Source organism: Staurois parvus, unplaced genomic scaffold (assembly GCF_062004578.1).
Source record: "Staurois parvus isolate SC_StPar_1 unplaced genomic scaffold, SC_StPar_1.0 ptg000544l, whole genome shotgun sequence".
Lineage (NCBI taxonomy): Eukaryota > Metazoa > Chordata > Amphibia > Anura > Ranidae > Staurois > Staurois parvus.
The window spans coordinates 7,628,039-7,651,779 of NW_028318340.1; the positions used below are offsets into that span (position 1 = coordinate 7,628,039).

The window sequence follows — 23,741 nt, forward strand, 5'->3', positions numbered from 1 at the left end:
AGATAGGCACTGCGCTGGATCAAGATCAGGCTCGGGTAAGAGTTTAAGTGGGGGCTGGGGGGAGCAGATTTTGAAAGTTTGTTTTTACCTTAACGCAGAGAATGTATTGAGGTAAAAAAAACCTTTTGCCTTTAAAACCACTTTAACCACTTCAAGCCCGGACACTTTTACCCCCTTCCTGTCCAGGCCAATTTTCAGCTTTCAGTGCTATCACACTTTGAATGACAATTGTGTGGTCATGCAACACTGTACCCATATGAATTTTTTAGCATTTTTTTGAGACAGATAAAACTTTATTTTGGTGGTATTTATTCACCACTGGGATTTTTATTTTTTTTGCTATATAAATGAAAATGTCAAAATTTTTTTTAAAAAAGTGTTTTTCTTATAACATTTTGTAAATAAATAATCTTTCTTTATAAATCTGGGCTAAAATGTATTCGGTTATCTTTTTAGTAAAAAAAAAAAAATAACCCAAATTAGTTTATAACCAAAAATTATAATTTAAAAAAAAAATATTTAACATTTTTATTTTGTTTTTATATCATTCTTTATGTTTTATTTAATTTTTTTAAACATACTGTCACCCTAGCAGTACAGTGACACCATAGTGACACTGTACTACTTGTGGGGGGTGATGAATTTTTTTTTTTTACACTGATTGTTTTTACACCCTTAAAGGCTGTAAAAGCAATCATTTCTCCTCCTCTCTACCTGCATTCCTGCAGCCATTGAGAAATACTGTGAGAGCTGTGATTGGTCACAGCTTGTCACATGGTACAAGGCTGTTGTGAATAGCCTTGTACCATGTGACCTCTGTGATCATTCACAGATTTCACAAGCAGTAAGCAATGATGTCACGAAGTGACATCTTGGCCAATCAGTGATCACATGATCAGGATCTCACACAGCGGTCCTGTACAGCGATCGGTGTTCCGCTGTGACCTCCGGACACAGTGGGCAGGCACTGGGTCGTGGTGCTGTGCGCTCTCAGGGAGTGCGCACAAACTGAAAATGCGGGTGCCGTTTGTGAACGGCAACCCGCTCCTGCACTGCTCCTGTCCGGCCGTTTATGTACATGGGTGTGATGGGAAGTGGTTAACGGTATTCCTGGCTTATGCAGGCCATAGATGGGGAGAAAAACTGCAGATTTTTCTTTTAAAAAACGAAAAATCGGTTGTTCAAGTGGCCGACGTTACCATCAATGGTAAAAAAAATCGGCCGATTTTCTACCCGTCTAGAGCCGGCAAAAAGTGTCCCTGCAGAGAGCTCTGCTATTTCTTTGACAGTTCTCTGACAGTTCCTTGACATTTATAGAAGTTGCAACAATGTATCTATTTGTTTCCATTTAGGATACAGATGTTTTTATTCGGAAACAAATAGATACAATGTTTCAACCGCTGTAAATGTCAAGGAACTGTCAGAGAACTGTCAGAAATAGCGGAGCTCTCTGCAGAGACACTTTTTGCTGGACTGGAATTCTTATTTTCATCCTACTTCTTCTTCTTCTTCTTCTTCCTCTTCTTCATCCTCATCCTCTTCTTCTTCTTCATCCTCATCTTCTTCTTCATCCTCATCTTCTTCTTCATCCTCATCTTCTTCTTCATCCTCATCTTCTTCTTCATCCTCATCTTCTTCTTCATCCTCTTCCTATTCTTCTTCTTCATCATCCTCATCCTCTTCTTCTTCATCATCATCCTCTTCCTCTTCTTCATCATCATCCTCTTCCTCTTCTTCATCCTCTTCTTCTTCATCATCATCCTCTTCCTCTTCTTCATCCTCTTCCTCTTCTTCATCCTCTTCCTCTTCTTCATCCTCTTCTTCTTCCTCTTCTTCTTCATCATCCTCTTCTTCATCATCCTCATCCTCTTCTTCTTCATCCTCATCTTCATCCTCATCATCCTCTTCTTCATCCTCATCCTCCTCTTCTTCATCCTCATCCTCTTCTTCTTCATCCTCATCCTCTTCTTCTTCATCCTCTTCTTCTTCTTCATCCTCTTTTTCTTCCTCTTCTTCATCGTCTTCCTCTTCTTCTTTTTCTTCTTTTTGTCTTCCTCTTGCAGGTCACTGCTCATGCACAGATTTTTTAATCGGTAAAAAATCGGCCGATTTGCCCACTAATTGCCGCGAAAATCGGCCGATCGGCAAAATCGGCCGATTTTTTTCCAACTTTACCGGAAAAAAAAAAACGGCCAAAATACCGAAAAACGGCCGACCAAATCGCCCACCAACGATCCGAAAATCGGCCGATTTTATTTTCGGCCGAAAAATCGGCCGATTTTCGACCCATCTATGGCCTGCATTAGAATTACTTATGCACATCAGCTACACTATGTAGAGAACACAAGATGTTTTACGTTTCATACCATTTACAATAAGATTATTAATATAAAATAACAAGACTAATATATCATGTAAATGTGAAATAAATAACATGTCCTGTGTTTAAGCAGACCTGAAGTTGGGTCCTGCTCCTTGTAATCCACAATCCGCATTTTCCATACAGGTGTCACCTCTCTTCTTGTGCACCCTTCAGATCCCTGCTCAGCAGATTCAATGGCTTTCCTGAATTCTGTCTGTATCAGAGCTTGTTTCTTATCAGTAATAAACTGTTTGTGGTGATTCAGGGCACGCAGTTGCTCACCGCTCATACATGACTGAAATCAGAAGAAATTATTATAACTTAATTAACATACTGCAACGCAGAGAGGCATATTTTATTTAGGAAGGTGCCCAAATAAGCGAACTATCCTTTCAGTATATATGAACACAGACCAGCCTTTCTCACCTGGGGTGCTGGTAAAATCTTCAGTGGTGCCGTAACTAAAGGATTAAAAACTGCTCCAACTAAGGAGGTTAAATCAAGCCTTTTTTTCTTCTGCCCATGCTGGTCCAGTCCAATTTAAATCCTCATTACATCTAAACAGAGTTTCTGTGCAAGGCTGGCTGCCCACTTGCGTCCTACCAATCGATGGGGTTGGTTGCTAAGGACACGTCGGGCGCCTGCACAGTTTTAGGGGTTACTGCTCTCCTGCCTCTCTAGTGCAGAGGCCAAATGCAGGTGTGGGGAGAGCAATGGAGGGAGAAGGCTGATCAACAGGCTGCATATGAGCTCTTTTGAGCTTCTTTAGGTACAAAGCAATATCTGTGGACAGTTAGAAAAGTGCTAAAGCAGAACGTCACCCTCTCAATACACAGTGACTATTTGTAATCCTTATGCTGCTAGCATTAGTAAATAGTTAGAATAGTATATCTTATTCACTTGTTTTAAACTTTTTATTTTAATGTTTCTTCAGTTACTTCCTGGTTTCCAGGCATAGGCAAATGATGTCATACATGTCAGGAGACTTCAAAGGAGGGGAGGAGGTGTTTTATCAGCTAAGTACACCCTTCTGCATATGCATGCCTGAGTTAAGGGCAGATGGATTCCAGCAAATAAAAGCTACATGAATCATCTGCACTTACTCAAGATGGCCATGGCCAGAATAGCTAAGGGTGTTTTTCAAAGTGATTTCTTAGCAAAATAAAGCATGGAGACATGGAAGGAAGTGGGTGTTTGTGCTGATTATTAAAAATGAATGAAATGGCATTCTTGGCTCAGATGCCATGTAGTTCTGTTTTAAGTATATGTAATATTTTCATATAACGGTTTTTCTGCGCTAAATACTACTGATCTGTTAATTCTGCTTTTCTATCTACTGAACTTTGAGTGTAGAGTTCAGTAGTTTGTAATGCAGAGTTCTCTGCCCTACAAACTACTGAACTCTGTTTTACAAACTACAGATCTCTGCATTACAACCCGCTGACCACTCAACTCTGCTGCATAAACTACATTTTAGGGCTTGTTGATACCAGGTGTGCTGTGGGAATGCATGCAAAGTTACACATTTTTCCACAAAAATGTGCTGCCTTTTGCAGATGTGTGTGGGTGCCAATAATCTAATGGCACCCCTGAAAATCCAGCAAATACATGTGTTTGCCCCATTGTGCAGGCACCTTATATGCGTTTCTCTCATGCATAGGATAGCCCACTAAAAGATGCGGAGTGCAAGAAAACGCAAAAAAGTGCATGCTAAGATGCTCCTCCTGGAGCCTCAGACTGGTGTGCCCCGGGATTGTGCACAATTCTAAAGAGTGTGTGGACTGATAAAAGGTTGGGAAACACTGCCAATAGGCATTAGAAGGTGGTCAGACCGACTTCAGCACATCTTGAGCACTTCATGTTGAGGCTTATGGAGAGTCTCCTTGCAGACACCTACAACGCTGGCACAGGTGAAAAAGCAAACAATAATAAGACAAGGTTTACTAGCCTAACATTGTCCAGTGAAGGTGCCCCATTATATTATATTCCAAGCCAAGCGATAAAAACTAATCAGGAGACTCCGCTAATCTCTATGTGCACCCTTAAAGGAAAAAACACACAGACCTGACATTGCTGGCTTCCTTCAAAGTATACTCTTTTCTGGCTGCCTAGGGATTTAAAATTTTTAATCGCTGACTCAGAACATACATGTAGATTAGAGAGATATTATCTACATACTTCTTCCACCCTGGTGACAAGTACTCAGTCCAATAAATCAGCATGATAGCCAAGAATTTCATATTTTCAGTATAGGTTTCTTTCAATCTTTGAACTATGAGAGAAATCCAAAACTGAAAAGCAATAAAACATTAAATAACATTTGTGCAAAAACTGAAAATATTGACTTTGGTTGAAGGCAGTTAAAGAAGTATGGCCAAAGTTCTTTTAGCCATACTTCTCTTGCAGATCACAGGAGTGCACTAGCTTACTGTTTCCTGGACTTTTCCTTTACTTTACAATAATAACAATCATGAGGTGGTTTTCATAAAACCACATAACACAAGCAGACAACAATACAGAAGGCTAAAAAAAAGTTGCTGAGACTTTACTGCACTTTAGCCATTGGAAAGTTTCCATTTACAAAGCAGGCAGCTCCATGTAAAAGAATGCATCTCTCTAATCATACCTCTAAGTATCCTGGATCAGGTTCATTCTGAAGGGCTTCATAGATCTCTGCACCATCCTGAAGCGCAGCAATTTGGGTTACACTTAAAGAATTTCGCTTCGTACCTTTTGCTTTTCTTTCACATGCTAAAAAAAAGTAAAATATATGTAAACGTGTTCTTGGTAATCCACATATGTCTTTAAGGTTCTCATTTATTGCATTTCAGGTCATGGTTGTGTTCACTGTGGTTATTTAGATATGACAGGATTTGTTCTGTAATGTTGCAGATGTTTTCTACTCACCCAGACCAAGTAGAACTGAACAAGTAGCTTGGATAAGCAGTAAACCATCTTCAGCATTACAGAACAAGCAGTTTATTGTGTCTACCAGTAATGATATGTGAAATACAATTACTGCTATAAATTAAGAACTTTTATTCAATGAAACAAATATGCTTTCAGGGAAAATATCATCTTCATCTGCTTATAACACCGAACCTTAGGCTTATAAATATTATTTACCAGTTGTACAATACCCTCATTTTCTCTCAAACCCGACAGCATTCATTCACCCGATCATCAACCTGCCATGTTACTAATTGCAGCATGAATAAATGCACATTTCCTATCACAGGTAATGCTGGATTTGTACCCTCTTGCTGTTCGAACGCTTGCTGAATCTTCAAAAACAAGGCTTCCAGATTTTTCTGCTGGTTTGAAGAATGTCGTTCTGCTTCTCTTTCCTCTGCACGGTCATTACGGAATACATATGTACCGTTGGCCATTTTTTCCATCCACTGAAAATAAAGATTTTTTTTTTTTAAAGATTCTTCATTTCTGCTAACATCAAGAAAATTACTGCTAAACAGATTGAATGTACAGCAACACCGCAAATAGCAGGTCTTGCGAGCTATAAAGGTCTTTTTGGCTTTGATCCCTCTCTTTTTCACCTTACAGCCAGTTCCATTTTTGCGGACTTGCACACCAGAATATTTTCCTAGCTGCTAGTGTGATTTTTATTACACAGGCAGCACTGGATGCTAGTGATGGTGTGGGCTCCTACAGAACTACAAAAATATATTGGTAAGATCTTCTAAAAGATCCCACTGATCACAGCTTGCCCAACACCCTGAAATGCCCATGCATAAACAGCTTGTTGAGAAAGAAGGTGACGCCATTAAGTGCAGCACATCTGAAACATTTAAAACAAAAGAAAGCAACTCACAATGATGCTGATATAAAGCGCTTGTATAGGATTGGTCATTAGCTGTGTTCCGGGTGTAACTGTGTCCACAGGAAAGCTGGGAGCCACCAGCGCTGCCCCAAGACATCGACCTGACACCCCGGATCACCTACACATCCCGGAACACAGCGGATGACTAATCCTATACAAGTGCTTTATATCAGCATCATTGTGCGTTTCTCACTTTTGTTTTAATTGTTTTGGATGTGCTGCACTTAAATGGCGCCGTCTTCTCTCTCAACATTTTATCTCCAGAGTCCTTCTAGCTCTTCACAGCTGACAGCCTCCAAGTCAAGCACCTAGTTTATGAACTATATAAGAGCATCTTTTTAAAAAGACTATCTTGTTTATAAATACAGTGGCCACTGAGCCTGCGCTAAGTGTGCCAAACACTCCTGATCTTATTCATAAACATCTTGCCTATAGGTGTGATCTGTGCCTGGCTAAGCTAATCACATGGTACAGGTACCATGTGATTGCTGTAGGCCAATCACAGATCACAACAGTAAGCAAGATGTTAATGAATGGAAAGCCAGATTTACAGTGTTATGTGATCGCTATTACCAATCATAGCAATCTCATGATAACCGGTTAGGATTACCAGTAACAGTGATCACAGGAGGGGAGCACGGTGAGGTCCTAAACCGCAGCAGGTTCAATCATGTATATAGACGTGACTGAGCCTGCACTTGCCGCCCTGCCGCAGTAAATGTATTGTGGCAGGGCGGCAACTGGTTAACCCTTTGAGGACCAAGGGACGTATTTGTCCCATGTTTGTAATTGCGTGTATCATCTGATTAAGAACTTAAAACTCTTTTTTTTTTGGTTTGAGTCAAAATATTAGTTCTTATCAACAAACAACAAATGGATCTAGCTTTTTGCCAATTATTTCATGAAATGGCTTAGTTACAGCAACTGAAGTGTACGAACTTTAAAAACAAAAAAATTGATTCTTTTGGCATTCCAAAACCTTACGGTCCTCAAAGGGTTAAGCACATCTGAAAAAATGACCACAGCAATGGTGGGAAAAGGCTAGAGCACCACCTTCTGTCTGGATAGGAGACTACACATGATTAATTTACAATATTTCTTCTCTACTAAGTGATAGATATAGATAGATATTTTATTTTTTGTTATGTCTTGACATAATAAAAGAAAATATGTACAGAATCACTATACGTTTATTCCCAGGCCTACCTGCATAGGGTAGATCCTTTGTATGACAATGTCAATGCACCCCACAATGCCTCCTTCAGCAAATAGGGATGATAGAGGAACGCAGAAAGGTCTGGGGTCACAAAAATACCCAAGCTTAGCATACCAGCGAGCAGGACGAGTACTGTTTGCCGCAAGCTAAGGGAAAATATGAAAAGATAATTCAGTGTTAATTGGTTTACTAAAGCCTAAAGTCAAAAACACATTTAAGCACTGCTCCCTGGTTGTGTAAAGCTCTCTGTGTACAAGTTTTGCTTATGAAACAAAAATAATATCCATTCTGACAATATGTATGCATAAGTAAGAAGCCATAATGAATAGCAGGAAAAGAAAATCTCTGTATTTCTGGTCAAAGAAAGCACATGGGATGGCTTTTGCTACTTCATATAGTTATATGGAAATATAGTGTGTGGCTGAGAAAAGGAAATAATTACTTAATTGAAGGAAGAGTTCAAGATTAAAAAGGACCAGTAAGGAACCAGAGAGCATAGATGTCAACTGACCAATAAGAAAGGCCTTGAACAGCAATATTCAACTCAGCTGTCCCTATCAAATTTCTAAAGACCTGCAGATAAATCCAATTTCTCTATGTGTAAGGGCCTGTTCACACAGGGATGCACACGTTCTCATGAGGTCTGGTTTTGCAGCCCATTCATTTGCATGGTTTGCCAAAGTCACCAGAATGGGGAAAATGTAGTGCAAGCACTACTATTTCAGAATGCATTACACCAAACTGCATGGAGATGTGTTAACAATTCATTGTCATCCTCACGCTTTCACAAGGGCAGTGCTACCACCTACAGTGCAGGAAACTCGCATGGAACGCAACTTCCCCGCACAGAGTTTTGGTGTGAACCAGTCCTGAATGGCAAAGCATGGGTTTGCTTTAAAAACACTGAAAGGAAAAAAAAATAGGGGAGCCTAATCTTCTAATGCCATTCAATTTTTACTTGATATACAATTCAAAAGTTTATCCAGTAAGATCTAGAATTGAGAGAGGATGATTTATGAAAACTGGGTAAACTCAGGCTGATGCCCATAGCAACCTGACAGGTTCCATATATTATTTATGGTAACAAATTAAACAAGGAATCTGATTGGCTGTTGTGTGGAATTGATTTTTTGCTCCAATTTTTTAATATTTGCCCTTAGAGATTGCTGCATCCACTATCCAATTTAACTTGCAGTGACCAAAAAGCCTTCACACTTGAAACAAGCATCCCGCTGTTATGGAGATGAAGAGTGTGGAATTTTGAATAGTCTTAGGAGGCCTTCTTTAAAATATACACTCACCGGCCACTTTATTAGGTACACCTGTTCAGTTGCTTGGTAACACAAATTGCTAATCAGCCAATCACATGACAGGAACTCAATGCATTTAGGCATCTAGTCGTGGTGAAGACAACTTGCTGAATGTCAAACTGAGCATCAGAATGGGGAAGATAGGGGATTTAAGTGACTTTGAACGTGGCATGGTTGTTGGTGCCAGATGGGCTGGTCTGAGTATTTCAAAAACTGCTGATCTACTGGGATTTTTACACACAACCATCTCTATGGTTTACAGAGAATGGTCAGAAAGAGAAAATATCCAGTGAGTGGCAGTTGTGTGAACGAAAATGCCTTGTTGATGTCAGGGGAGAATGGGCAGACTGGTTTGAGATGATACAAAGGCAACAGTAACTCAAATGACCAATCGTTACAACCAAGGTATGCAGAATATCATCTCTGAACGCACAACACGTCAACCTTTGAAGCAAATGAGCTGCAGCAGCAGAAGACCGATTAGCAAGGTGTACCTAATGAAGTGGCCGGTAAGTTTATATCCATTGTTTCTATGAAGCATAATTCAGCAATATACAGACCTTAAATTCAGAAGCATCAAATGTTCAGAAAAATACAGAGGAGAATTATTTGTACCTTCAGCATAAGAGATTGTGGAGCTTCCAGAGGACTGCATGCATCTTCTGAGCCCACTAATTCTGCCCCATGTACTATTATTTTCTGACCAATGAACAACCGCCTTCTGTGGAGCAGTGCAGTTAGTGAAGTGTCCAGCAAAGCCTTGATTCCATACCAGCCATCAGTCACCTCAATGACAGCAGAAGCTTGCTTGGGATCATTGAACTCACTCTTATCATTGCCTCCCCAGGAAATGACTTTAGAAACACAAAGCACAAGGGTCTTAGCTGCTGCATCATCTCTCTCCATGATCCTTCTGAGAGCTGATCTCCGGCTTTTATCAATTTCCACTTCATACCTTCGAAAGAGAACATTTCACAGTTGTACTGTTATTTGTAATTGGAGAAGCTATGTTCACGTTACCCTGAATTAAATTTACACATGTGAATCCGCACTACTGTGTACTGCTTGGCTGCAGACAATAATCCCTTAATGTGGTTTTAAAATAGGCAAACATTTTCAGTTGTCAGCTGCTCTATAAACTTTGTATAGCACAGAGCACAGAAACATTGACTTGAAATATTTGAGTGTCCAAAGCCAAAATGCTGATTTTTTTTTTTTCTTGTAGTCACGAGGAAATAATAAAAACTAGCATGCTTATCAAACACTTTACTGAAATAGTAAGAGTCTATTTACAATACTACCACCTTGTTTTACAGTGTAATCTGTCAGAGGTAATCAACTACTGTAGATAAAAGGCTATAGAAACCTATTGTTTCCACTGTAATAAAAATAAAACCCGAACTGAAGCCCCAACTACCACCTACTGTGTAGCTATCACTCACTTTTGCCTTAACTTGCTTTTCCTCACCCATTCTACCATCCTGGGCCCTTGCTGCTGCCCCTGCAAAAATCCAAGTAAGGATTAATATCTTATGGTTGTCACCTGTACCCTGCTGTTCCCCTGTGGACAGCACTTCAGTATGTCGCTGGCCATTTGGGAACCAAGTACTGCATTTTTGGAAGGTAAGGGGAATGTGCATGCATGCTCCATACTGGGACTCGCTGGGGTTACAGCACAGAGTGGCTGGGGGACAGGATTGGAGATGGCAAGTAACAAAGGATGCTTTCTGCACACTGAGAAAGATGGGGTGTAGTTTTTCCTATCTAAGCAAAATGTATTTTTAAAGCACTGGACAGAATGAGGACGTTAGAAGATATTAACGTCTTTGTTTTGGTCTTTGTCCACACACCAATAAAAAAGTCTTTAACCGATTGCCGCCCACCCACTGCCAACCCATGCGGTGACTGGACACAGCACAAGTTTGGCAGCTGATTTCAGCCAATGATTTTATTGGCTGTGGCCAATCACACACAGAGTTCTGTGTTTACAAAAACACAGAACTCTGTGTACTGTGAACAGTGATCTGCCTGCTTCCTCTCAGGAAGAAAAAACAGACTTGATAGAAAAGTAAAAGCACATATTGCACACATCACTAGGCACACAGTTAACCCTTTGATTGTCCCTAGATATTAACCCCTGCCCAGCAGTGTCATTAGTACAGTGACAATGTACAGTAGTAACACTGATTACTGTGTTAGTGTCACTATTGATGTCAGTGTCAGTTAGTGTACCTCCCAGCCAGCATCAGCTAGCACTAGATTGCCCGCCACACTATCACAGTACTACTATAAGTCACTGATCACCACCATTACTAGTATAGCGTCAGATGTGAAAATTTAAATATATACACAATAGTTTGTAGATGCTATAACTTTCATACAAGCCAATTGTTTTTCAACAAAGACATGTAGAAAAATACATTTTGGCCTAAATTTATGAAAAAACATTAGATTTTTTTTATTGAATGTGTTTTATAACAGAAAGTAGAACACATTGTTTTGTTTTTTCCCAAAACTTTTTATCTTTTTTCATTTATACTGCAAAAAATAAAACCCAGTGATGATCAAATACCACCAAAATAAAGCTCTGTGTGAAAAATGATAAAAATGTAATTTGCGTACAGTGTTGCATGACTGTGCAATTGTCAGTTAAAGTATCGCAGTGCTGAACAGCAAAAAAATGCTCTGGTCGTGAAGGGGGTAAAACCTTCTGGAGCTCAAGTGGTTAAAAAATTATACTAGGAGAAGCACTGAGGAAGGTTACCCAGGATTCGGCCATTACTGAATGGTTTCTATAAATGTATATTTAAAGTGAAAGCAACTAATGCAATGTTTGGTTTTTCTACATTGTGACTTAAAATTACTCACAATTAACCTCTAACACAATGTTAATTCACACATAAATGGTCCAATAAATGTGTATGTGCTACTGTCCAACAGGCCTTAAGTTCCTCAGAAAATGACTGAAGCTACATAGTTAGTCTGGCTGAAAAAAGACAAAACTACATCCAGTTCAACCATAGAGAGAAAAAAAAAGTTATAATCCTATAACCACAGCTGATCCAGAGGAAGGCTTGAATGTAACTGTTTGATCTGGATGATACTTCCTCCATAAACCAGTTATCTCTAGAAACAGCTGCCCACCATGCACTGCATTAGAAAGGAAATGCCACTATAGCCAGGTAGTTAGTCACTGGACCAAAGGGTTTACTAGTATATATAAGACATATCATGTAATACTGACCTGTATTTGAGCTGTAATAAGACTCGCTCTGGTGTCAAACATCTGCCTGCAAACTGCTCAGGGAACATGACCTCCATTGCTGCCAGTTTCCATACAATCCACCTATAATGATTATACACCCACTCTGAAGAGATCAGCTTCGGATCCACGCCTGTGGTATCACACAGAGCTCTGTGGGGACATGGCATTTTCAGCACAATGCACAGGAAAAATGTTGAAAGCTTGTTAAACCTTTAACCAACTCCAACCCGTTCTACATTCAAGTTAAAATCAACATAATTAGGAAACACATTTTTGTAATACACCAATAAAAACACAGTGTAACATGTAACAAAAAAAATTCCCAGAAAAGCATCAATCAACATTAAAGTTGAGCACCAGTAACAAAATATTGCCATTTAGTGCTGGATAAAATAAAGAAGAGTTGGATTCATTATCATGTTTTTATTGCTTTGTGTTCTCATTGGAAAGCTCTCCCCTTACTTCTTATTGTGTCATGGGAGAAAAGGGGACATGCAACTTTGAGGAAGGGTCAAAAAGCAGTGTCAGGTTTTTACCTTCTGTGTCACCACTGGAGAGATTTGTCTCCACAAAAACAGGAAAAAACAGGAGCAACAAAAACTTGGCAGAGGTTCAGTCCCCTCTTTTGGCTGATGTTCTACTATAAATCATTATTACTTGAGAATATTGGTGACAGCACAAAGGGCAAACCTTACAAATCTTGTATGATATACACACACACATACACACACATCTACATACATACATATACACACACATTTACACATACACGGGGGTGTGGAAAGTTTTTTAAAAACTACTAGTCCAAGGACTACATCGGGGTCCCAAACTACTTGTCCCTTATGACAATTTACTTGTCCTGATGAAAAAATATTTTTTTTGCAGGATGGAAAATACGAGGGGTTGCTGTTTATTAGGCTGAGGTGCTTAAGAAAATGAAAGGGGTTTATGGCAAATTCAACTTTTAATATTTTTTATTCATTGCTAGAAAATTTCTTAGAATAGCCAAACATTATATATTTTTTTTAAAGCAGAGGCCCTAGAGAATAAATTAGTGAGGGTTGCCATTTTTTATGTCACATGGTATTTGCGCAGCCTCCCCATGCCATGGCAATAAATAATGTATATTTTATTATCCATAGTTGCCCATCCAAAAGCCTTTACAGGTTACCACTTTAGATTTACAGAGGAGTCCTGGAGCTAGAATTACTGTCCATGATCTGACGTTCGCGGTGATACCTTGCATGTGTAGGACGATTGCTGTTTGCATACGTTCGCTTTTGTACATGCGCACAGGAGGGTGGGGACCCAGATCCCTCTTCTGCCCTTAAAAGCATTTAATCACACCACGATCAGTGTGATCAAAAGCTTTCCATTTTTAAAATTGGGGCTGGGGAAAGTGCAAGCGATGTATGGTCATCTCTTCCTGTTTCCTATATCATAGAGGTGGACAGAGTGGGTGCGGTCTTTTTCTGCCTCTTGGGAGGTGCAGCTAGAACCTTCAGAGCCCCATTGTAAAAAACCAAGAAGGACCCCCGTGACCCTTCTCAACGATCCCAAGGCCCGCAGCGGACCCCTTTCCTGTCGTCTTGGGGCCCTCCCATGGTGGTGAAATGGCAGGGCCTGGTTGCAAGTGTGACCTTTGAGACCCTGGTAGTTCCATCACTTGGTTAATCGTGTACAAATCACCAGGGATCTTCCAGCAATGAAAGTTTAATTGCTAGAAGATTCATGGTGACTGGACATGGTTAACCCTTTTATTGCCGGCAGATGAGATTCCAGTTGGAAGTGCATGATTAACCCTTTCAGATATGTGTTGGAAGCATATGTTTAACTGTTTTAATGCTAACCATACCCTAATGCAAATGCATATTTCCACCAGGGATCTGCTAGCAATGAAAAGGTTAATCATACACTTCCAACACAGATCTGAAAGGGTTAATCATGCACTTCCAACTGGAATTTCATCTGGCAATAAAAGTGTTAACCATATCCACTCATCTTCGGCAATGAAAGTGTTAGCATTTGTTTCCCGATCACCATTTCTCCACTCAGCCGCTACACAGCACACATACCAGTCCTGCAGACTTCTCTCAAATCAGCACACCTGTGGCAAGCAATGATCAACTCCGAGGCCTGCCACACCTCCTCCTTGAGTTCTGCCCAATCACAGCGAGCCTCATAGCAGGCTCCTCCTCGGGATCGGGGAGGAGTAGAACACTGGGGAGCTGTGATACATATGTGACATGAGTGTATAGGATGTATGGATGAGGAGTGATTGACACTCAACTGTCATAATGCTAGCGATTATATCCATTAGTTAGGTAACTGGAGTTCAAAACAACAAGTTGGAAGTATACATTAAGCTGGATAAAACCAGTTGAAACCATAGCTATAACTCATATTCACCAGATGTGCATTCTATCAAAATAGGTAACTAGGCATGACGGCACAAGCCGATCACGCGTTGACTCTAACTACTACGCAGAATCATACATGATGTTATATAACCAGGAGATACTGCGCATGGCAGTAGATAAGGACACTGCAAATTATGTATATAAAAGACGGGGGATTCTAGGGGAATTTGGGACTCATTGAAGATGTGGCAGACATGCTTTACGGTGATTTCCCGGATTTCCCCTGCTGATGTCCCCCAATCGTTGGGCAACGGGTGATGCTACAATATCCAGTGATGTATTGATGCTTTATGCTCGCTATAATACGATCTAAATATGATTTGCAATTCTGACAATTCTTATGTTATACTAACAGAACTTATTCAATAAATCATGTTTTGCTTTAATACTTATTAAGCCTAATACGTGTATTAGTGAGCGATTGTAGTAGTCTTAAAAACACTTTGTTTTGAGGCAAAACAGGAGCTGCCTGGTCTCTGCTAGGGGAGAAAGTACTGATCTGCCCACCACTGCCGCCTCTATTATCAGCATACTGCATGTCCTGGGCATCGGCAATAGGAGTTCAACGTGTGTGTGCGTGTGTGTACGTGTGTGTGTACGTGTGTGTGTACGTGTACGTACATACACACACACACACACACACACATATATACACACACACACATACATATATACAAACATATATATATACATACATATACATACATACACACACACCTGCAGGGAATCTGAGCTTGAGTCATTTAACTGTGTAATCAGTTAACGTTTTTACAACAAAATATCACCAGAAAATATGTAATAAGATGACAAAAGTTTTAGGTATTGGCTGCATGGACAACTATATAACATTCAGTATACTTGACTAAAGCAAAAAAAGATTTTTGACATAACATAAAATATTTAAAATGTAAACTTGTTCTCTTCATTGTTCAAGGATAGAAAGAATTGTGAGACAGAGAATGTTCAAAAGCAGTCCCACTGAGGAATGGGAAATACAGCAGCAAAACACCAACAAGTCCACAACAAAAGCGTAAAACTGGGGGCTACTTGCAGCTCAAAAAGCGTCTTGAAGGACTTTACGGCCAAAGCCTGCATCAGCTAGTGGATGAAGTAGAACCTTGTCCTTAAGCCTGCAAGCTTGACTGATGAGCTGCTTAAGCCACCTAGAAATGGTGGAATGTGGTGGTGGGGACCCCCAGGAGTGACTAAAAGAGAGTCAACCTGAAAGATGTGGCTGTGAGATAAACTCAAACATCTTGCACTACATCCAAACAATTAAAGAAAACCTGGGGCAGGACAGAAAGTCGGAAAACGAATGTACTGGTTAAAAGAAAAGTATGGTTTTTTTTCCCTCTAATTACAGTTGTGTCCAAAATTATTCAACCCCCAATGCTGTAAAGGGGTTTAGGGACTATAGTGTACATTTGGAATTGTATTCAGAATCAAATCCTACAAGGACGTTGTAACTACCCAAATGCAACTAAAATGACATCAATTGTTTATGTAATACAGTAGTAAATGGTTCTTATGTGGTTTCTTCATTGCCACAATTATTCAACCCCTTAAAGACTACCACTCTGAAGAACAGAGGTTCATACAGGTGCTTTCCATCAGGTATTGAAAACACCTGTGGATGTCACCGAGCAGCAATCAAGCATAATAAGCACCAATTAGGCAGCTTTAAAATGACTGTGATACTCAGCTCCTTCTAGACATTTACTGGTGTGGTTACAAACATGGTGAAGGCAAGAGAATGGTCCAGGAAGACAAGAGAAGAGGTGATTTCTCTTCACAGGAAGGGCAATGGCTATAAGAAGATTGCAAAGATGTTAAACATACCAAGAGACACCTTAGGAAGCATCATTCGCAAATTCAAGGCAAAGGGCACTGTTGAAACGCTACCTGGTCGTGGCAGAAAGAAGATGCTGACTTCGACTGCTGTGCGCTACCTGAAGCGTAGAGTGGAGAGAAGTCCCCGTGTGACTGCTGAGGAACTGAGAAAAGATTTGTCAGATGTGGGTACAGAAGTTTCAGCCCAGACAATAAGACGCACACTGCGTAATGAAGGCCTCCGTGCCAGAACTCCCAGGCGTACCCCCTTGCTGTCTCCAAAGAATAAGAAGAGTCGACTGCAGTATGCCAAAAGCCATGTGGACAAACCACAAAAGTTGTGGGATAGTGTTCTGTGGACTGATGAAACAAAATTAGAACTGTTTGGGCCCATGGATCAACGCTATGTTTGGAGGAGGAAGAACAAGGCCTATGATGAAAAGAACACCTTGCCTACTGTGAAGCATGGTGGAGGGTCAATCATGCTTTGGGGCTGTTTTGCTTCTGCAGGTACAGGGAAGCTTCAGCGTGTGCAAGGTACCATGAATTCTCTTCAGTACCAGGAGATATTGGATGGAAACGTGATGCAGTCCGTCACACACCTGAGGCTTGGGAGACGTTGGACCTTTCAACAGGACAATGATCCCAAGCATACCTCCAAGTCCACTAGAGCATGGTTGCAGAGGAAAGGCTGGAACATTTTGGAGTGGCCATCGCAGTCACCAGACTTAAATCCGATTGAGAACCTCTGGTGGGACTTAAAGAAAGCAGTTGCAGTGCGCAAGCCTAAGAATGTGACTGAACTGGAGGCCTTTGCCCATGAAGAATGGGCGAAGATACCCGTAGATCGCTGCAAGACACTTGTGTCAAGCTATGCTTCACGTTTAAAAGCTGTTATAACTGTAAAAGGATGCTGTACTAAGTACTAAGATTGAATGTCACTTGGGGGTTGAATAAAACTGATAATGCTGTGAGCACAGAAAAGACATTTGTGGTTATTTCATTATAACTGTTATGTTATATTTGTCTGACCTACAAGTGCCTCTTTAATGTAAATGTAAGCAAGATGACTGAATGATCAAAAGCAATGTCAAACTGGCCAAAACACTCAATTTCAGTGGGGGTTGAATAATTTTGGACACAACTGTATACTTGCCTAGGTGGATGCATCATTGATCCAATGCTGCATCTGTCCCCTGCTGGCTCTAAGGGTGAGAATTGGGTGATCAAACACCACTTGTTGCTCAGTGCTCTCTGTCGCTCTAAGCAGAGAGCAGTGACTTGCAATCTCCGGCTCTCTGCTCTGCCCCTCCAGTGCTCACTGGAGCGCTAGGCTGTGGAGGGGGAGGGAGAGGCTGGCTCAGGCTCTTGACGGCTCGCTGATAGGCTGAGCCAGGTACTGGTCCAGGCTCCTGGGTGGATCCCAACCATATGCTGAGTGATGTCAGCTGACAGAGGACTTTAGCCCGCTGTCAGCTGAAAACGGGTCACAGGAGTGCAGAACGAACTCAACACAACAAACACTTTTCTCCTGCGCTAGGAAAAGACTCAGTAGACCCAACAGGGATGTTCTGGAATTTTCTGGAATATGCACTGCTTGCTGCCCTCAACAGACCGGGGTGGTCCAAATACACTGGATGCAAATGGAGAAACAGAAAAAGGGCGCACCGACCTAGTGCATTATCGTTTAAAATATTTATTGAAGAAACAAAGTAAGTATCATACTCACAATAGACATAAAAACACAGGCATGTCAAACTGAACAAGATGTATGATCCAAACAGCATCTGAGTCCATAAGATGGAACCCTGGATGACCAACTGGCTAACGTGTTTCGAGGACCAAAGGTTGGCTCTGAGGAAGAGGTTATGTCCTCGAAACACGTTAGCCAGTTGGTCATCCAGGGTTCCATCTTATGGACTCAGATGTTGTTTGGATCATACATCTTGTTCAGTTTGACATGCCTGTGTTTTTATGTCTATTGTGAGTATGATACTTTGTTTCTTCTATAAATATTTTAAACGATAATGCACTAGGTCGGTGTGCCCTTTTTCTGTTTCTCCATTTGCATGCAGAACGAACTAACTGCATACCTGTGACCCATAGAAGTACAACCAAATGGGCCTTGGCTGTACTTCTACTTTAAGGTGAAAGGAAAAGAAAAAATGGACCTAGGCTTCAAGACAGCTTTTCCTAATGTAGGACAAGAAGGGTTTCCTTACACGAAATAATGCATCCACCAACTCAAACTTGCTTCACAGAGGTGATAACAGGAAGGTTACCTTGAATGAGTGTAGACAGAAGAATATCTCTAATAGATTCAAATGCGGTTTGTGAAGAGCTGACATAACCAGGCTGAGGTCCCATGGAGTCACAGACAGACATACAAAGGGAACTATGTAAGCAACACCTTGTATGACAGCTTCTACCACAAAATGAGGGGCAAGCGGTCTTTGAAGAAATAAAACAAAAAACCGCTAGAACCGAGATCTGGTCTTGGATAAAACTCAAAGCCAAATGTTGATCCACAGCACATGCCGAGAAGGAGATTTCCTGACTTTTTCTTTACCATTGTCTAATCATCTTAAGATGGCAGCATAACCCTATCATAAGGGATATGAAGAAACCCTGTGTCCTGGGATGTACGATAAAAAATGCTCTGCTGTGACACTGGGGGAGATTCAGTAAAGCATTTGAGTCACTTTTCTGTCGGTATGGCGCTTTAAAAGGTTCTGCGCCAGATTCAAGAAGCCCAGCCCACAGTTTTGGTAGCTTTACTGAAACATGCAGCAGATTCAGGTAGTTCTTAATAATGCTACCTTTACAAAATGGTGCCATAGTTGCACTAAATTCAAAAGGAATTATCTCCGTAAATGGAGGTAATGAAAACAAACTCTAGGCTGGTGTACAGAGATGGGCAGAGTGCCTCTCTCTGTACGCCGCTGTTTAGCAGAGTGGTATGTTTACCACCACTATCCCCCCTCCTCCCCATCTGTCACCGGTTGTCATGGACACTGTCGGTTTCAGTCAAAAAGCTCCTAGCAACCTAGTTGATCCAGGGAATATCCGATTGCCTCTCGGGGGATCAGGAAATAATTTTTTCCCCTGAAGGAGCAAATTGGATCATGCTTTGCTGGGTTTTTTGCCTTCTTATGGATCAACTGTGGGTATAGGATTATAACTTTTTTTTTTTTTTTTATGGTTGAACTGGATGGACGTTTGTCTTTTCTCAGCCAGACTGACTATGTAACTATGTAGCCAGTGGGCGCAGCCTGATGGGGAAGCCGAGGATTAGTTCCCCCCTATTAGGACTGCTCTCTTCTTGTGACTGACAGCAAGCAGAGAACAGATTCTATAACCAATAGCAGGCTGTCTACTGGTTGTGGACCTGTCAGCTGCCATTCTCAAGGGGAGCAGAACTGATAAAGATTTAGTTTCTCTGACACACACCAAGTCCCAAAACTCCTTGGCTACTGCGCTGTCTTTGTGGCAGGAATTATAAAGAGTGTCGAAGACATCCTTTATGAATTCCCCAGACTGTATATAGGGGGACTTGTGGCTGGCTGAAGTTTGGCATCAACTGGTAAAAGTCCATGCCCCATTCCTTTCTGATAAAACAACCCACCTGCTTGAAGCCCTGAACCTCCACAATATTGTAAAAAAACACACACAAGATGTTGCAAAGCATGCTCACAAGTGTACTGAATAACAGGCATTGTATCTTATTACACTCCGCTCCAGCACTGGGACAGCCCAATTGGTCCCTCAATGCGATAGGCTTACGTGTTTTGTGGACGCACCCCCTTCCTCAGAGCTAAGAAATTTAGGACCATCATCCTCCTTTTTTATATAAAATGTAACCACTCTCTGCCCACTCTCACTTTAAGTCAGTGGAGCCAGTGTAACAGGTAGGGTGGTAGGATAGTCAAATTGCCACATAATGTTGTACACAGTCCCCCCCCCAAAAAATGGATGAAACAACATCTCCGTAAACAAAAGAACAAAAAAGTAACATCAAAGATAACACCAGCTTATAGATATAAACATTTATTATAAATTCACATTAACCAGATCTACATCACCTTGCCACTCCACCATATTGTGCCCAACTCCTTGACAGAGGCCTTCCCATGTCATCCCTGGCCATTAGCTTTTATACCCCCAAAGAAAGGATGGTCCACATAAAGGAAGTATAGTTGATTTACTGATGTTACTTCAAAAGATGGCATTTACAGTCACATCAGTAACATACAATCCAGGGTCACTTAACAGTACTTTGTCAATCACACATAGTGGACAATCCGCAGCAGTCCCATGTGAAAGCAGCATACCCTTAAGTCATCTTTCCTTTGCAAAGTCTCTCTTCTTCCCAGGGTGATTAAAACTCACCCAGAGGGCTCTGGCTTGCCTTAGGCTATCTGTGTCCAGCTCTCAACCCCTTGAATGCAGTTTCTGAGACAGGATCACTGCATTTACACCTCTAGCTTTAGCACACTTCTGCCACGTCCACCAGGGGGATAAACTCACTTCAGAGAACACCTAGCCTGGCCCAAAAGGCCTTTTGAAACCTGCTCTAGCCTCCGCCACCATAAAAGACAGGATAACTACAGCCAGCTCTAGTGAGTGCAGGACTACCTCACCCTGTATTTCAGCCCTGTCCAGGACCTCCACTTAGCTGACTACATTTGCATAGATGTGGGTTATTTGGCTCCCATGCCCTGACTACCCTAGGCTCCTCCAAACCGGCAAATATATGCCTACTGACTCAGTGACGACATCAATACAAGAGGGCTCTAGATAAAAGGGACCTAGCACCTAATTACACTATCCACGCACTATTCTGGGACAGAGCCACCTAGTGGCCAACTAGCTAACTGCACCTGCATACACCTGTATACCCTTTTTTGGTGTTTAACACACTGGTATACACCCCCTACAGTGCATGCTGGTTTATTATAAAAATTGGGACAGCAAATGTTTAATTTTTAATATGCTGTCCCTTCCATTGAAGTCAAACAAACATCACACAAAATGTGCCCATCTGATATCCACCATAGGTCAGGGTTTTCACATCAATCCAACATGGAAATAAAAGAAACAGCATTACCTGTAGAACTCCTCCTTGCCGGCAGTCAGTTTATCAGAAGGTACCAGCCAGGCACCATCTGCGATCTGCACGCCACCACTAGACAGACAGCTCTTTGTGAAATAATCCAGACAATGGAAGTCAAACATTTTGGCTGTCTCACTGTTGATTCCAATGTGTTTTTTCAAAATGCCAAACCTGTACAACTGAATGAGTTTGAAACAATCACACAAATAGTATTTATAGTCAATATCATATATATATTTTGAAGAAGCAGTTTGAAGCAGCCTTAACTGGTCTCAAATACAATCCCCTTTCCCTGAGCATCACAAGACTCAATTTATATCAGTGTTGCCTACTGAAAAAAAATATGACCAAACATTAGACAAAGGTAACTAGGCACATTAACATGGTTTTTGTTTTTTAGAACCTACCCATGTTTAAAGATACCCCGCCACCAACTAGCAAACCCAGGCAAGCAGTCTGTATTAGGTGTACTTGCAGAAGCTTTGCCTGCTGCAGCAATCTGACACGTCAAAGGATAAATAACACTGAAATGCTACTAGAAAATTAATTTTTTTTCTAATGTTTTCCTATTTGAACAATTTCTTTAAAGTGGCTGTAAAAGCTGAAGGTTATTTTTACCTTCATGCATTCTATGCATAAAGGTAAAACACTTTCTGTGTGCTGTTCCCCCCCCACACCTCTAATACTCACCTGAGCCTCCTCTCCCATCCTGCGATGTGCACGGGAGCCTCAGCTGTCCCGGATCTCGCTTTCCTCATTGGCTGAGACACAGCAGCAGGAGCCATTGGCTCCCACTGCTTTCAATCATAGCCAGTGAGTCAATGAGGAGAGAGCAGGGGGCGAGGTTAAGCTGCAGCTGCATGCATCTTATGGATGCATAGAGCAGGGCTCAGGGACCGAGCGTGCACCACTGTCCTCATAGCAAGCGGGTTGCTATGGGGGCACTGGTCAAGGGGGAGGAGCCAGGAGTGCCGGCAGGGTACATGAGAAGAAGAGGATCAGGGCTGCTCTGTGCATAACCATTACAAAGAGCAGGTAAGTATGACATGTTAGTTATTTAAGGAAAAAAAACACCTTTAGAAGCATGAGCAAAATAAAGAAGGTACTGTAGGTCTTTTCAAATTCATAGAATAGTACAGATCTTTTATTACAGAAGTGTGAATACAACCACACTGGCTTTTGATGGGTTTGGTAGTACAGATACTCGCTTATCTAAGGTGTTAGGACTCTACCTACCTGTGCCTTTGTGTACACTGTAGGCAGCTTTCCTTGTACTGCTGACACCAATGGAATTCTGTCTGCAGAAGAGGCTTTTAGCAGATACAATGATCCTGGGTGCGGTTTAATTCTCTGCCTTTGTTTCTTTCGTATTCTCATTTCCTGCATATCTCTGGCACAATGTAGATTTGCAACCAATTGGGAAACATCTTGTAACAGAGAAAAAAAAAATACTGAAGCTGTTCATTAAAAATAGGACTTTTGTGCTTACCTTAAAACCTTTGTCAATGGAAGGGCAGCATAACTTCAAGTTATATTGCCGCTTGCAGAAGGATTGAACACTGGCAAACAAAAAACTGTAGGCCAGCCCTTGAAACTTCTCTCTCTACCAGCATGCCTTGGGTTTTGCAATACGATGACACGATCATAAACACAGTATGATGGGATCTGTGTCCCTCATTGGACTCCAAGAAAAGAAGTTTATGGCGAATAGGAAAATCCTATTGTCTTTGTCTATTGAGGGACACAGGAAGACTAACCTTTGGAATGACCAAAAATGGTCCAATGCAAGAGTGAGCACTTGCAGTTCTCCAACTGTCCTGGAACTATGAGGCACTGCAAGATTGACAGTTTATAAGCATGATTCCCAGAGACATGATAGGACTTGTAGTTCCTCAACAGCTGGAGAGCTGCAGTTGCCCAGCCCTGAAATAAGGGGTAGGCTAAACCAAACTAAATCCTACAGGCCCAAGAAATCAAGGAACTGTGGACTTCCTGCAGCTTAAAGTATATTTTCACTGCTGCAGCCAAACTGGGCGAATGCTTACTTTATATTTGTTACATATCTTTATTCACATAGCATGTTTTAAAGTGGTTGTAAACCTCAAACATGAAAACTAAACAAAGCACATACTTATACTGTGTTTACTTGCCTCTCTCCAGAGCACTAAGTGTCAAATATCTCTGCTGTCTAATTCCTCTGTTATCAGCCTGAGTCACTACTGACATGCCTTCCTGATACCAAAAGCTAAATAGGTGACAGGGGAGGGAGCTCCAACACAAAGCCTGTGAGTGACAGCCTCAGCTTTGTTCCTGTGTGCTGTGTAAAAAGGGTGTGTCCTTTACCTCCAATCAGCTCTCAGAGCTCCTGAAGAGTGTACCTGCAGCTC

General features: G+C 41.3%; 2 protein-coding genes across 3 annotated transcripts in view; one reads left to right on the plus strand and one right to left on the minus strand.

Moving 5' to 3' along the window:
* Positions 1-5,791, plus strand: part of N4BP2L1 (NEDD4 binding protein 2 like 1) — a 41,376-nt gene extending 35,585 nt beyond the window's left edge. For both annotated transcript variants that reach the window (XR_016315131.1, XM_089690878.1), the window contains one exon: positions 5,601-5,791. Coding sequence is in view for 1 of the 2 variants with exons in the window: in XM_089690878.1 (XP_089547004.1) it covers positions 5,601-5,604 (4 nt within the window). In the remaining variant the exon portion in view is untranslated. The remainder of the gene's footprint in view (positions 1-5,600) is intronic.
* BRCA2 (BRCA2 DNA repair associated) overlaps positions 1-23,741 on the minus strand; it is a 92,133-nt gene that overhangs the window by 14,692 nt on the left and 53,700 nt on the right. The window contains exons 14-21 of the mRNA XM_089690875.1: positions 22,591-22,781; positions 21,349-21,533; positions 11,971-12,141; positions 9,342-9,681; positions 7,407-7,562; positions 5,619-5,763; positions 4,989-5,113; positions 2,456-2,657 (exon numbers count right to left, since the gene is read on the minus strand). Of these exons, the coding sequence (XP_089547001.1) occupies positions 2,456-2,657; positions 4,989-5,113; positions 5,619-5,763; positions 7,407-7,562; positions 9,342-9,681; positions 11,971-12,141; positions 21,349-21,533; positions 22,591-22,781 (1,515 nt within the window). The remainder of the gene's footprint in view (positions 1-2,455; positions 2,658-4,988; positions 5,114-5,618; positions 5,764-7,406; positions 7,563-9,341; positions 9,682-11,970; positions 12,142-21,348; positions 21,534-22,590; positions 22,782-23,741) is intronic.